General features: G+C 52.0%; 1 protein-coding gene across 1 annotated transcript in view; it reads left to right on the plus strand.

The window, feature by feature from the left end:
• cplane1 (ciliogenesis and planar polarity effector 1) overlaps window positions 1-16,511 on the plus strand; it is a 295,045-nt gene that overhangs the window by 109,216 nt on the left and 169,318 nt on the right. Inside the window, exons 17-19 of the mRNA XM_060847121.1 lie at window positions 4,731-4,885; window positions 9,860-10,077; window positions 13,313-13,477. Of these exons, the coding sequence (XP_060703104.1) occupies window positions 4,731-4,885; window positions 9,860-10,077; window positions 13,313-13,477 (538 nt within the window). The remainder of the gene's footprint in view (window positions 1-4,730; window positions 4,886-9,859; window positions 10,078-13,312; window positions 13,478-16,511) is intronic.

Genomic DNA, 16,511 nt, shown 5'->3' on the forward strand with positions numbered 1-16,511 from the left:
ATCCACCCTGTCGCGGTGATATCTCCATCCACCCTGTCGCGGTGATATCCCCATCCACCCGGTCGCGGTGATATCTCCATCTACTCTGTCGCGGTGATATCTCCATCCACCCGGTCGCGGTGATATCTCCATCCACCCTGTCGTGGTGATATCTACATCCACCCTGTCGCGGTGATATCTGCATCCACCCTGACGCCGTGATATCTCCATCCACCCTGTCGCGGCGATATCTCCATCCACCCTGTCGCGGCGATATCTCCATCCACCCTGTCGCGGCGATATCCCCATCCACCCTGTCGCCGTGATATCTCCATCCACCCTGTCGCGGCGATATCCCCATCCACTCTGTCGCAGTGATATCTCCATCCACCCTGTCGCGGTGATATCTCCATCCACCCTGTCGCGGTGATATCCCCATCCACCCTGTCGCGGTGATATCTCCATCCACTCTGTCGCGGTGATATCTCCATCCACCCTGTCGCGGTGATATCTCCATCCACCCTGTCGCGGTGATATCCCCATCCACCCTGTCGTGGTGATATCTCCACCCACCCTGTCGCGGTGATATCTCCACCCACCCTGTCGCGGTGATATCTCCATCCACCCTGTCGCGGTGATATCTCCATCCACCCTGTCGCGGTGATATCTCCATCCACCCTGTCGCGGTGATATCTCCATCCACCCTGTCGCCGTGATATCTCCATCGACCCTGTCGCGGTGATATCTCCATCCACCCTGTCGCTGTGATATCTCCATCCACCCTGTCGCGGTGATATCTCCATCCACCCTGTCGCGGTGATATCCCCACCCACCCTGTCGCGGTGATATCTCCATCCACCCTGTCGCGGTGATATCTCCATCCACCCTGTCGCGGTGATATCTCCATCCACCCTGTCGCGGTGATATCTCCATCCACCCTGTCGCGGTGATATCTCCATCCACCCTGTCGCGGTGATATCTCCATCCACTCTGTCGCGGTGATATCTCCATCCACCCTGTCGCGGTGATATCTCCATCCACCCTGTCGCGGTGATATCCCCATCCACCCTGTCGTGGTGATATCTCCATCCACCCTGTCGCGGTGATATCTCCACCCACCCTGACGCGGTGATATCTCCATCCACCCTGTCGCGGTGATATCTCCATCCACCCTGTCGCGGTGATATCCCCATCCACCCTGTCGCGGTGATATCTCCATCCACCCTGTCGCGGTGATATCTCCACCCACCCTGTCGCGGTGATATCTCCATCCACCCTGTCGCGGTGATATCTCCATACACCCTGTCGCGGTGATATCTCCATCCACCCTGTCGCCGTGATATCTCCATCCACCCTGTCGCCGTGATATCTCCATCCACCCTGTCGCTGTGATATCTCCATCCACCCTGTCGCGGTGATATCTCCATCCACCCTGTCGCGGTGATATCCCCATCCACCCTGTCGCGGTGATATCTCCATCCACCCTGTCGCGGTGATATCTCCATCCACCCTGTCGCGGTGATATCTCCATCCACCCTGTCGCGGTGATATCTCCATCCACCCTGTCGCGGTGATATCTCCATCCACCCTGTCGCGGTGATATCCCCATCCACCCTGTCGCGGTGATATCTCCATCCACCCTGTCGCGGTGATATCTCCACCCACCCTGTCGCGGTGATATCTCCATCCACCCTGTCGCGGTGATATCTCCATCCACCCTGTCGCGGTGATATCTCCATCCACCCTGTCGCGGTGATATCTCCATCCACCCTGTCGCGGTGATATCTCCATCCACCCTGTCGCCGTGATATCTCCATCCACCCTGTCGCGGTGATATCTCCATCCACCCTGTCGCCGTGATATCTCCATCCACCCTGTCGCGGTGATATCTCCATCGACCCTGTCGCGGTGATATCTCCATCCACCCTGTCGCTGTGATATCTCCATCCACCCTGTCGCGGTGATATCTCCATCCACCCTGTCGCGGTGATATCCCCATCCACCCTGTCGCGGTGATATCTCCATCCACCCTGTCGCGGTGATATCTCCATCCACCCTGTCGCGGTGATATCTCCATCCACCCTGTCGCGGTGATATCTCCATCCACCCTGTCGCGGTGATATCTCCATCCACCCTGTCGCGGTGTTATCCCCATCCACCCTGTCGCGGTGATATCTCCATCCACCCTGTCGCGGTGATATCTCCATCCACCCTGTCGCGGTGATATCTCCATCCACCCTGTCGCGGTGATATCTCCATCCACCCTGTCGCGGTGATATCTCCATCCATCCTGTCGCGGTGATATCTCCATCCACCCTGTCGCGGTGATATCTCCATCCACCCTGTCGCGGTGATATCTCCATCCACCCTGTCGCGGTGATATCTCCATCCACCCTGTCGCGGTGATATCCCCATCCACCCTGTCGCGGTGATATCTCCATCCACCCTGTCGCGGTGATATCTCCACCCACCCTGTCGCGGTGATATCTCCATACACCCTGTCGCGGTGATATCTCCATACACCCTGTCGCAGTGATATCTCCATCCACCCTGTCGCCGTGATATCTCCATCCACCCTGTCGCCGTGATATCTCCATCCACCCTGTCGCGGTGATATCTCCATCCACCCTGTCGCTGTGATATCTCCATCCACCCTGTCGCGGTGATATCTCCATCCACCCTGTCGCGGTGATATCCCCATCCACCCTGTCGCGGTGATATCTCCATCCACCCTGTCGCGGTGATATCTCCATCCACCCTGTCGCGGTGATATCTCCATCCACCCTGTCGCGGTGATATCTCCATCCACCCTGTCGCGGTGATATCTCCATCCACCCTGTCGCGGTGATATCCCCATCCACCCTGTCGTGGTGATATCTCCATCCACCCTGTCGCGGTGATATCTCCACCCACCCTGTCGCGGTGATATCTCCATCCACCCTGTCGCGGTGATATCTCCATCCACCCTGTCGCGGTGATATCTCCATCCACCCTGTCGCCGTGATATCTCCATCCACCCTGTCGCCGTGATATCTCCATCCACCCTGTCGCCGTGATATCTCCATCCACCCTGTCGCCGTGATATCTCCATCCACCCTGTCGCGGTGATATCTCCATCGACCCTGTCGCGGTGATATCTCCATCCACCCTGTCGCTGTGATATCTCCATCCACCCTGTCGCGGTGATATCTCCATCCACCCTGTCGCGGTGATATCTCCATCCACCCTGTCGCGGTGATATCCCCATCCACCCTGTCGCGGTGATATCTCCATCCACCCTGTCGCGGTGATATCTCCATCCACCCTGTCGCGGTGATATCTCCATCCACCCTGTCGCGGTGATATCTCCATCCACCCTGTCGCGGTGATATCTCCATCCACCCTGTCGCGGTGTTATCCCCATCCACCCTGTCGCGGTGATATCTCCATCCACCCTGTCGCGGTGATATCCCCATCCACCCTGTCGCGGTGATATCTCCATCCACCCTGTCGCGGTGATATCTCCATCCACCCTGTCGCGGTGATATCTCCATCCACCCTGTCGCGGTGATATCTCCATCCACCCTGTCGCGGTGATATCTCCATCCACCCTGTCGCGGTGATATCTCCATCCACCCTGTCGCGGTGTTATCCCCATCCACCCTGTCGCGGTGATATCTCCATCCACCCTGTCGCGGTGATATCTCCATCCACCCTGTCGCGGTGATATCTCCATCCACCCTGTCGCGGTGATATCTCCATCCACCCTGTCGCGGTGATATCTCCATCCATCCTGTCGCGGTGATATCTCCATCCACCCTGTCGCGGTGATATCTCCGAGTAAAAAATGAGGTCTGCAGATGCTGGAGATCACAGCTGCAAATGTGTTGCTGGTCAAAGCACAGCAGGTTAGGCAGCATCTCAGGAATAGAGAATTCGACGTTTCGAGCATAAGCCCTTCATCAGGAATAAGAGAGAGTAGCCAAGCAGGCTAAGATAAAAGGTAGGGAGGAGGGACTAGGGGGAGGGGCGATGGAGATGGGATAGGTGGAAGGAGGTCAAGGTGAGGGTGATCAGAGGAGATGACCTGGGGGGTGCAGTGAGAGAGGGACTCACTGAAATCCTTGTGTAATAAGAGAGAGTAGCCAAGCAGGCAGTGATATCTCCATCCACCCTGTCGCAGTGATATCTCCATCCACCCTGTCGCGGTGATATCTCTGTCCACCCTGTCGCGGTGATATCTCCATCCACCCTGTCGCTGTGATATCCCCATCCACCCTGTCGCGGTGATATCTCCATCCACCCTGTCGCGGTGATATCTCCATCCACCCTGTCGCGGTGATATCTCCATCCACCCTGTCGCTGTGATATCTCCATCCACCCTGTCGCGGTGATATCTCCATCCACCCTGTCGCGGTGATATCTCCATCCACCCTGTCGCGGTGATATCCCCATCCACCCTGTCGCGGTGATATCTCCATCCACCCTGTCGCTGTGATATCATTAGTTGCCTGGTTTTGAGTTGGAATGAGGATGACAAACCTGTTTCTCGGGCAGTGGGGTTGTGCAGGAGCCATTACAGTCCTGCGTGTGAGTGTGAATGTGTCAGAGTTTGTCAATGTGAGTGTGTGTGTCTGTGGGTTTGTGTGTGTGTGTGTGCATGTATGTGCAAGTCTGTCTCAGTGGGTGTGTCCTATCTTTGGGGAAGGTTGTGGGACGGGCAATAGCTTTGGAATTGGTGTTGTTTGAATTTGCATGAATTGGTGTTTCAGAAGGAACTGGCGGATCCTGCATTTACCTGCGGCCCTGCAGCCCTCCCGAATCTTCCAGGATAAACTGCAGGCTCTACTGGGCTGTGCCCACCTCAGGGTGGTCTCTGTGGATGGCTGCACCATGGCATCAGGAAATGACTCAAAACAATCTACAGGTGAGTTGGCAACAGAATCAGCGCTCCCCCCAACTGGGTCAATATTGCAGAGAGCAGGAACCACTTGGGCGTTGCAGTGGGATAGCTTCTCTGTAGCAGGTTGAATGAGGGGTTGAGTCAGTGATGGGGGATTGGAGTGGTGCTGGAAAAGCACAGCAGGTCAGGCAGCATCCGAGGAGCTGGGAAATCGACGTTTTGGGCAAAAGCCCTTCATCAAGAATAGAGGCAGGAAGCCTCCGGGATGGAGAGGTAAATGAGAGGAGGGTGGGGTTGGGGTTGGGGGTGGGGGTGGGGGTGGGGAGGAAGTAGCGCAGAGTACAATAGGTGAGTGGGGGAAGACGATGAAGGTGATAGGTCAGGGAGGAGGGTCTGGTGGATAGGTGGGAAGGGAGAAAGGTAGGTCGGGCAGGTCCTGAGGGCGGTGCTGAGCTGGAAGGTTGGAGCTGGGGTGAGGTGGGGGAAGGGGAAATGAGGAAACTGGTGTCCGGTTGTCAGTTCCAGCTGTCCGCACCAGTGGCCGGTATATTGGGTCCAGGTCGATGTGCTTGTTGATTGAATCTGTGGATGAGTGCCATGCCTCTAGGAATTCCCTGGCTGTTCTGTTTGGCTTGTCCTATAATAGTAATGTTGTCCCAGTCGAATTCATGTTGCTTGTCATCTGAGTGTGTGACTACTAGGGATAGCTGGTCGTGTCGTTTCGTTTCGTGGCTAGTTGGTGTTCATGGATGCAGATCGTTCACTGTCTTCCTGTTTGTCCTATGTAGTGTTTTGTGCAGTCCTTGCATGGGATTTTGTACACTACATTGGTTTTGCTCCTGCTGGGTATCGGGTCCTTCGTCCTGGTGAGTTGTTGTCTGAGAGTGGCTGTTGGTTTGTGTGCTGTTTTGAGTCCTAGTGGTCGCAGCAGTCTGGCTGTCAGTTCCGAAATGCTCCTGATGTGTGGGAGTGTGGCTAGTCCTTTGGGTTGTGGCATGTCCTCATTCCATTGTCTTTCCCTTAGGCATCTGTTGATGAAATTGCGGGGGTATCCGTTTTTGGTGAATACATTGTAGAGGTGTTCTTCTTCCTCTTTTTGCAGTTCTGGTGTACTGCAGTGTGTTGTGGCCCTTTTGAACAGTGTCTTGATGCAACTTCTTTTGTGTTTGTTGGGATGGCTGCTTTCGTAGTTCAGGATTTGGTCTGTGTGTGTGGCTTTCCTGTGTACCTTTGTGGTGAATTCTCCGTTCGGTGTTCACTGTACCATCACGTCTAGGAATGGGAGCTGGTTGTCCTTTTCTTCCTCTCTAGTGAATCGGATTCCTGTGAGTGTAGCGTTGATGATCCGGTGTGTGTTCTCTATTTCTGTGTTTTTAATGATTACAAAGGTTTCATCCACATATCTGACCCAGAGTTTGGGTTGAATTTGCGGTAAGACTGTTTGTTCTAACCTTTGCATTACCGCTTCTGCTATGAGTCCCGAGATGGGTGAGCCCATGGGTGTGCCAGTGATTTGTTCATATGTTTGGTTGTTGAATGTGAAGTATGTTGTGAGGCACAGCTCCAGTAGTTTGAGTATGGCGTCTTTGTTGATAGGTTCAACGTCCTGTTGTCTGTTCTGTATGTCCAGCAGGTTGGCTATTGTTTCTCTGGCTAGAGTTTTGTCGATAGAAGTGAACAGTGCCGTCACATCGAATGAGGTCATGGTTTCTTCCTTGTCTATGTGTACATTTCTGATGATGTCCAAGAATTCCTGTGTTGATTGTATAGAGTGTCTGGATCCACTGATCAGGTGTTTCAGTTTCTGCTGTAGCTCTTTAGAACATAGAACATAGAACAATACAGCACAGAACAGGCCCTTCGGCCCACGATGTTGTGCCGAACATCTATCCTAGATTAAGCACCCATCCATGTACCTATCCAATTGCCGCTTAAAGGTCGCCAATGATTCTGACTCTACCACTCCCACAAGCAGCGCATTCCATGCCCCCACCACTCTCTGGGTAAAGAACCCACCCCTGACATCTCCCCTATACCTTCCACCCTTCACCTTAAATTTATGTCCCCTTGTAATACTCTGTTGTACCCGGGGAAAAAGTCTCTGACTGTCTACTCTATCTATTCCTCTGATCATCTTATAAACCTCTATCAAGTCACCCCTCATCCTTCGCCGTTCCAACGAGAAAAGGCCTAGCACTCTCAACCTATCCTCGTACAACCTATTCTCCATTCCAGGCAACATCCTGGTAAATCTTCTCTGCACCCTCTCCAAAGCTTCCACATCTTTCCTAAAGTGAGGCGACCAAAATTGCACACAGTACTCCAAATGTGGCCTAACCAAAGTCCTGTACAGCTGCAACATCACCTCACGACTCTTGAATTCAATCCCTCTGCTAATGAACGCTAATACACCATAGGCCTTCTTACAAGCTCTATCCACCTGAGTGGCAACTTTCAAAGATCTATGTACATAGACCCCAAGATCCCTCTGTTCCTCCACCTGACTGAGAACCCTACCGTTAACCCTGTATTTTGCATTCTTATTTGTCCTTCCAAAATGGACAACCTCACACTTGACAGGGTTGAACTCCATCTGCCACTCCTCAGCCCAGCTCTGCATCATATCTAAGTCCCTTTTCAGCCGACAACAGCCCTCCTCACTATCCACAACTCCACCAATCTTCGTATCATCTGCAAATTTACTAACCCACCCTTCGACTCCCTCATCCAAGTCATTAATAAAAATTACAAGCAGCAGAGGACCCAGAACTGATCCCTGCGGAACTCCACTTGTAACTGGGCTCCAGGCTGAATATTTACCATCTACCACCACTCTCTGACTTCGACCGGTTAGCCAGTTTTCTATCCAATTGGCCAAATTTCCCTCTATCCCATGCCTCCTGACTTTCCGCATAAGCCTACCATGGGGAACCTTATCAAATGCCTTACTAAAATCCATGTACACTACATCCACTGCTCTACCCTCATCCACATGCTTGGTCACCTCCTCAAAGAACTCAATAATACTTGTAAGGCAAGACCTACCCCTCACAAATCTGTGCTGGCTGTCCCTAATCAAGCAGTGTCTTTCCAGATACTCATAAATCCTATCCCTCAGTACCCTTTCCATTACTTTGCCTACCACGGAAGTAAGACTAACTGGCCTGTAATTCCCGGGGTTATCCCTATTCCCTTTTTTGAACAGGGGCACAACATTCGCCACTCTCCAGTCCCCTGGTACCACCCCCGTTGTCAGTGAAGACGAAAAGATCATTGCCAACGGTACTGCAATTTCCTCTCTTGCTTCCCACATAATCCTAGGATATATCCCGTCAGGCCCGGGGGACTTGTCTATCCTCAAGTTGTTCAAAATGTCCAACACATCTTCCTTCCTAACAAGTATCTCTTCTAACTTACCAGTCCGTTTCACACTCTCCTCTTCAACAATACGGTCCCTCTCGTTCGTAAATACTGAAGAAAAGTACTCATTCAAGACCTCTCCTATCTCTTCCGACTCAATACCCAGTCTCCCACTACTGTCCTTGATCGGACCTACCCTCGTTCTCGTCATTCTCATGTTTCTCACATACGCATAAAATGCTTTGGGGTTATCCTTGATCCTACCCACCAAAGATTTTTCATGCCCTCTCTTAGCTCTCCTAATCCCTTTCTTCAGCTCCCTCTTGGCTATCCTGTATCCCTCCATTGCCCTGTCTGAACCCTGTTTCCTCAACCTTATGTAAGCCTCCTTCTTCCTCTTTACTAAACATTCAACCTCTCTCGTCAACCAAGGCTCCCTCACACGACCATCTCTTTCCTGCCTGACAGGTACATGCATATCAAGGACACGTCATATCTGTTCCTTGAAAAGGTTCCACATTTCCACCACATCCTTCCCTGACAGCCTATGCTCCCAACTTATGCTCCTCAGATCCTGTCTTGCAGCATCGTATTTACCCTTCCCCCAATTGTAAAACCTACCCTGTTGCACACACCTATCTCTCTCCATAACCAAGGTGAAAGTCACAGAATTGTGGTCACTATCACCAAAATGCTCACCCACTATCAAGCCCATCAGCCAGTTTGTGTGATGGTGTCCCTGGTAGTGATACTATGGGTCTGAGTAGGATGTCTGGTTTGTGCACTTTAGGTAGTCCATAGAATCTGGGGTTGTTGTTGCTTTCAGGTTTCATTCTCTGTAGATCAAACCTGGTTATCTGTCCATTTTTTTTGTAGGTTCCTCAGTGTGTTGTTCATTCTATTGGTGAACTGTGGGGTGGGGTCCAACTCCCTCTTTTGGTAGGTGTTGGTTTCTGCAAGTAGTTGTTACATTTTTTGGATGTAGTCTGCTTTGCCAAGGATGACCGTCATTCTGCCTTTGTCTGCTGGTAGTATGGTTATGTTCTTATTGTTTCTTAGTGATTTCAGTGCTTCCCTCTCCTTGGTGTTGAGGTTATGTGTTTGTCTTTTCCTTGTTATCAGGGGTACGATACTTTGTCTCACTGTTTGTTGTGTCTCTTCTGTCAGTCCATTGTTCCTGAGTGTGCATTCTAGTGCTGCTAGGAAGTCTGCTGTCTTGGCGTCCCTGTGGTTGTAGTTGAGTCCCTTGGCCAGTATTGTTCTTTCCGTGTCTGTGAGCTGTCAGTGGGAGAGGTGTCTAACCCAGGTGTGTGTTGTGGTGTCCTCTCTGTTGTGTGTTAGCTGTTGTATATGGAGCTGTGGGAGAGCGATTAAATTGGGGGGTGTGGAGTCAGTGATGAGGGGGGAGAATGTACAGGGCTCCTCACCTCTGTCGTGAAAGGTATACACCATCGCTCAAACTGCATTGTCAGCAGACTCTGCCGGGTGCTCCTTTCCCTGGGGTCAGTCTGAACGGTGTCTGAGAACCTGTCTCTGATCTTGGGAGAAGGTACAGTGTATGATGCAGTCCATGATGGATTTGCCACTTGCATGTGCCATGAAATCTGCTCTTTCTACATTTCTGTCCATATTTTACAGATTCCATTGAGGAAGGGGATGAAGATGTGTTGTTTCTCTCAGTCCAGGAGATTTTGAGAGCAGCGGGAATGGTCAATGCAGATGTGCTGACAGAGACCTTTCAACTTTTGATGGATGCAGCAAAGGAGCATGGGAGCACCCTGCCTGGGCTGGTTCCTGATGGCCAGTACCTCCCTGCACCTCCGTTATATTGTCCTCAACCTGCTATTGACACGGAGGTGAGTGTGGTGATCAGGGAATACGGTGACACGGAGGTGAGTGTGGTGATCAGGGAATACGGTGACACGGAGGTGAGCGTGGTGATCAGGGAATACGGTGACACGGAGGTGAGCGTGGTGATCAGGGAACACAGTGACACGGAGGTGAGTGTGGTGATCAGGGAACACAGAGACACGGAGGTGAGTGTGGTGATCAGGGAATACGGTGACACGGAGGTGAGTGTGGTGATCAGGGAACACGGTGACACGGAGGTGAGTGTGGTGATCAGGGAATACGGTGACACGGAGGTGAGCGTGGTGATCAGGGAACACAGTGAGACGGCGGTGAGTGTGGTGATCAGGGAACACGGTGACACGGAGGTGAGCATGGTGATCAGGGAATACGGTGACACGGAGGTGAGTGTGGTGATCAGGGAACACAGTGAGACGGAGGTGAGTGTGGTGATCAGGGAACACAGTGAGACGGCGGTGAGTGTGGTGATCAGGGAACACGGTGACACGGAGGTGAGCATGGTGATCAGGGAATACGGTGACACGGTGGTGAGTGTGGTGATCAGGGAACACAGTGAGACGGCGGTGAGCGTGGTGAGCAGGGAACACAGTGAGACGGCGGTGAGTGTGGTGATCAGGGAACACAGTGACACGGAGGTGAGTGTGGTGATCAGGGAACACAGTGAGACGGCGGTGAGTGTGGTGATCAGGGAACACAGTGACACGGAGGTGAGTGTGGTGATCAGGGAACACAGTGAGACGGCGGTGAGTGTGGTGATCAGGGAACACAGTGACACGGAGGTGAGTGTGGTGATCAGGGAACACAGTGAGACGGCGGTGAGCGTGGTGAGCAGGGAACACAGTGACACGGAGGTGAGTGTGGTGATCAGGGAACACAGTGAGACGGAGGTGAGTGTGGTGAGCAGGGAACACAGTGAGACGGAGGTGAGTGTGGTGAGCAGGGAACACAGTGACACGGAGGTGAGTGTGGTGATCAGGGAACACGGTGACACGGAGGTGAGTGTGGTGAGCAGGGAACACAGTGACACGGAGGTGAGCGTGGTGAGCAGGGAACACAGTGAGACGGAGGTGAGTGTGGTGATCAGGGAACACAGTGAGACGGAGGTGAGTGTGGTGATCAGGGAACACAGTGAGACGGCGGTGAGTGTGGTGATCAGGGAACACGGTGACACGGAGGTGAGCATGGTGATCAGGGAATACGGTGACACGGTGGTGAGTGTGGTGATCAGGGAACACAGTGAGACGGCGGTGAGCGTGGTGAGCAGGGAACACAGTGAGACGGCGGTGAGTGTGGTGATCAGGGAACACAGTGACACGGAGGTGAGTGTGGTGATCAGGGAACACAGTGAGACGGCGGTGAGTGTGGTGATCAGGGAACACAGTGACACGGAGGTGAGTGTGGTGATCAGGGAACACAGTGAGACGGCGGTGAGTGTGGTGATCAGGGAACACAGTGACACGGAGGTGAGTGTGGTGATCAGGGAACACAGTGAGACGGCGGTGAGCGTGGTGAGCAGGGAACACAGTGACACGGAGGTGAGTGTGGTGATCAGGGAACACAGTGAGACGGAGGTGAGTGTGGTGAGCAGGGAACACAGTGAGACGGAGGTGAGTGTGGTGAGCAGGGAACACAGTGACACGGAGGTGAGTGTGGTGATCAGGGAACACGGTGACACGGAGGTGAGTGTGGTGAGCAGGGAACACAGTGACACGGAGGTGAGCGTGGTGATCAGGGAACACGGTGAGACGGAGGTGAGCGTGGTGATCAGGGAACACAGTGACACGGAGGTGAGTGTGGTGATCAGGGAACACGGTGACACGGAGGTGAGCGTGGTGATCAGGGAACACAGTGACACGGAGGTGAGTGTGGTGATCAGGGAACACAGTGAGACGGAGGTGAGTGTGGTGATCAGGGAACACAGTGACACGGAGGTGAGTGTGGTGAGCAGGGAACACAGTGACACGGAGGTGAGCGTGGTGATCAGGGAACACAGTGACACGGAGGTGAGTGTGGTGATCAGGGAACACAGTGAGACGGAGGTGAGTGTGGTGATCAGTGAACACAGTGATGCCGAGTTCCCCCAGGCCTGAGTTACTGATTAATCTCCCCAGTGTATGGTCACTGTCAGTGTTTCTTATTCCTGCCCCGCTCTCCCTGGAACGTCAGGCTTTTGGATTCTTGGATCAGATGTGTACATCGTGGGCACAGGCAGCATTTGATGCCCATAGTTTCGGTGCAGTGGTTGGTTTGTCTCACTCAGCCATTTCACAGGGTGCTGAAGAGAATAAAACACATTGTTGTATGAATTCACACGTAGGCAAAATGGGGAGCGGGAAATAGGTTTGTTCCTGAATGGACATAAATGAACCCGATGGGTTTTTATGACAATGTTACATGGTCACTTGCATTAGCGCAGCCTCAGAGTGAAGGGCTGACCGCTGAGAATGAAGATGTGGAGGAATTTCTTCAGCCAATGGCTGGGGAATCTGTGGCTCTCATTGCTGTAGAGAGCTATGGAGGGCAAGTCATTGTGTGTATTTAAGACAGAGTAGATGGATTCTTGATGAGTGAGAGATCAAGGGTTATGGGGAGAAGACGGGACAAGGAGCTGGTGAAACATAGCAGGCAGGATTGGATGGTGAAGCTGACTCACTCTGCCCAATGGTCTCATCCTGCTCTTCTCTGTTATGGTCATATTATACTAGCTGTCTTATTTCCACATTTCATTCCAATCACATTTGAACCAATCCATGAGGCATTAGCCTCAGCCTTGGGATACCTCGTCCAATGACATGACCAACCATAACCACCTCCCCCTGTTGGGTGTGTTTGTGACGAGCATTACCAGAAGAACATGAGATACCAGGGAATACCCCCTGATGAGGCGTGTATAACGATTAATGACGTGCAGTGTTGCAGTGCAGGTGGACAGTCCTTATGGTTCTTAAAAATCACACGGATTCCCCCAAGCTGCGGCCATCAGAGCAGGTGTGACAGAGTTTCTGGAAGTCAGGAGACATGGGAAAGACTAGACTGCCATTGGAAGCTAAGGGTTTGGGTTCTAACTGTGGCAGATTGCAGCAAGGACAATGAGCAGTCAGACTGGATGACATCTGTAGAACTCCCCAGTTTATGCTTTGTCCTCTCGCTTATACACAGTTTCTTATCTGGATTAATATTTCTGCAGATATGGAATTAATTCTCAATCTCTTCCGCCTTCAGAGCACTGCTCAGGATTCCGGATTATACGCAGAGAAAGCTGCTCGGCACAAATTGTCAGACATCATCCAGCGGCACCTTCTGCTATTCAGGGCTGCTCGCTGCTCGCTGCCAGCAGCACACTGGTACATCAACAAACTCCGATCTGCTCAGAAGGTCATGAATAAGGTAAATCCGAATAGCCAGAGGCACTCCCAACGAGAGACGAGCAGTTCCTGCCTCATCTGTGTCTCCCTCAGGCCTTTTAAAGGCAAAAATAGTCAGCAGCCCAATTGAATACAAAATGAGCTTGAAGTAGGAGGCAGAGGGTAATGGTGGAGGGTGGTTGTTCAGCCTGGGGGCCTGTCACCAGCAGTGTTCCACAGGGATCGGTATTAGATCCATTGTGGTTTGTCATTGAAATGAATGATTTGGATGAGAATATTGGAGGTATGTTTAATAAGTTTGCAGATGTCACCAATATTCGTGGTATAGTGGACAGCGAAGAAGGTTATCTAAGATTAAAACGAGATCTTGATCAGTTGGGTCAATGGGCTGAGAAATGGCGGATGGAGTTTAATCCTGACCATGAATTCAAGATGTTGCATTTTGGTCAAACAAACAAGGGCCAGACTTATATAATTAATGGTAGGGCCCTGGGGAACGTCGTAGAAAAGAGAGGAGCAACAATTCAGGTCCATAGCTGTTTGAAATTTGAATCACATGTAGTCAGGGCGGTTGTGAAGGTATTTGACGTGTTTGTCTTCCTTGCTGAGACCTTTGAGAATAGGAGTTAGGAGATCATGTTGAGGTTGTACAGGATGTAGGTGTGGGAAAAACATGGACTGCAGATGCTGGAAACCAGAGTCTAGATCAGAGTGGTGCTGGAAAAGCACAGCAGGTCAGGCAGCATCCGAGGAGCAGGAAAATCGACGTTTCAGACAAAAGCCCTTCATCAGGAATAGAGGCAGGAAGCCTCCAGGGTGGAGAGATAAATGAGAGGGGGGGGCAAAAGTAGAAGAGTACAATAGGTGAATGGGGGTGGGGATGGGGGTGATAGGTCAGAGAGGAGGGTGGAGTGGATCGGTGGAAAGGAAGATAAGCAGGTAGGACAGGTCATGAGGGTGGTGCTGGAAGGTTGGAGCTGGGGTGAGGTGGGTGAAGGAGAAATGAGGAAGCTGGTGAAGTCCACATTGATGCCCTGGGGTTGAAGTGTTCCGAGGTGGAAGATGAGGCGTTCTTCCTCCAGGCATCTGGTGGCGAGGCCCAGGACCTCCATGTCCTCGACAGAGTGGAAGGGGGAGTTAAAGTGTTTGACCACAGGGCAGTGGGGTTGATTGGTGCAGGTATCCCAGAGATATTCCCTGAAGCGCTCTGCATGGAGGCATCCAGTCTCCCCAATGTAGAGGAGACCGCATCGGGAGCAACGGATACAATAAATGATATTAGTGGATGTGCAGGTAAAACTTTGATGGATGTGGAAGGCTCCTTTGGGGCCTTGGATAGAGGTGAGGGAGGAGGTGTGGGCACAGGTTGTACAGTTCCTGCGGTGGCAGGGGAAAGTGCCAGGATGGGAGGGTGGGTTGTAGGGAGGGAGTGGACCTGACCAGGTAGTCACGGAGGGAACGGTCTTTGAGGAAGGTGGAAAGGGGTGGGGAGGGAAATATATCCCTGGTGGTGGGGTCCATTTGGAGGTGGCGGAAATGTCAGCGGATGATTTGGTTTATGCGAAGGTTGGTAGGGTGGAAGGTCAGCACCAGGGGCGTTCTGTCCGTGTTACGGTTGGAGGGGTGGGGTCTGAGGGCAGAGGCGCGGGATGTGGACGAGATGCGTTGGAGGGCATCTTTAACCATGTGGGAAGGGAAATTGCGGTCTCTAAAGAAGGAGGCCATCTGGTGTGTTCTGTGGTGGAACTGGTCCTCCTGGGAGCAGATACGGCGGAGGTGGAGGAATTGGGAATACAGGATGGCATTTTTGCAGGAGGTAGGGTGGGAAGAGGTGTAATCCAGGTAGCTGTGGGAGTCGGTGGGTTTGTAAAAAATGTCAGTGTCAAGCTGGTCGTCATTAATGGAGCTGGAGAGGTCCAGGAAGGGGAGGGAGGTGTCAGAGATGTTGGAATAGGTTATCCTTACTTCAGTTGTTGGTAAAGTGTTGGAAAAGGTTATAAGAGATAGGATTTATTATCATCTAGAAAAGAATAAGTTGATTAGGGATAGTCAGCACGGTTTTGTGAAGGGTAGGTCGTGCCTCACAAACCTTATTGAGTTCTTTGAGAAGGTGACCAAACAGGTAGATGAGAGTAAACCGGTTGATGTGGTGTATATGGATTTCAGCAAGGCGTTTGATAAGGTTCCCCACAGTAGGCTATTGTACAAAATGCGGAGGAATGGGATTGTGGGAGATATAGCAGTTTGGATCAGTAATTGGCTTGCTGAAAGAAGACAGAGGATGGTGGTTGATGGGAAATGTCCATCCTGGAGTCCAGTTACCAGTGGTGTACCGCAAGGGTCAGTGTTGGGTCCACTGCTGTTCATCATTTTTATAAGTGACCTGGATGAGGGCGTAGAAGGGTGGGTTAGTAAATTTGCAGACGACACTAAGGTCGGTGGAGTTGTGGATAGTGACGAAGGATGTTGTAGGTTACAGAGAGACATGAATAAGCTGCAGAGCTGGGCTGAGAGGTGGCAAATGGAGTTTAATGCGGACAAGTGTGAGGTGATTCACTTTGGTCGGAGTAACCGGAATGCAAAGTACTGGGCTAATGGTAAGATTCTTGGTAGTGTAGATGAGCAGAGAGATCTCGGTGTCCAGGTACACAGATCCTTGAAAGTTGCCACCCAGGTTGACAGGGTTATTAAGAAGGCATATAGTGTTTTAGCTTTTATTAATAGAGGGATCGAGTCTGTGGGCGGCACGGTGGCACAGTGGTTAGCACTGCTGCCTCACAGCACCTGAGACCCGGGTTCATTTCCCGACTCAGGTGACTGACTGTGTGGAGTTTGCACGTTCTCCCCGTGTCTGCGTGGGTTTCCTCCGGGTGCTCCGGTTTCCTCCCACAGTCCAAAGATGTGCGGGTCAGGTGAATTGGCCACGCTAAATTGCCCGTAGTGTTAGGTAAGGGGTAAATGTAGGGGTATGGGTGGGTTTCGCTTCGGCGGGTCGGTGTGGACTTGTTGGGCCGAAGGGCCTGTTTCCACACTGTAAGTCTAATCTAAAACCATGA

Source organism: Hemiscyllium ocellatum, chromosome 2 (genome assembly GCF_020745735.1).
Source record: "Hemiscyllium ocellatum isolate sHemOce1 chromosome 2, sHemOce1.pat.X.cur, whole genome shotgun sequence".
NCBI classification, from domain to species: Eukaryota; Metazoa; Chordata; class Chondrichthyes; order Orectolobiformes; family Hemiscylliidae; genus Hemiscyllium; species Hemiscyllium ocellatum.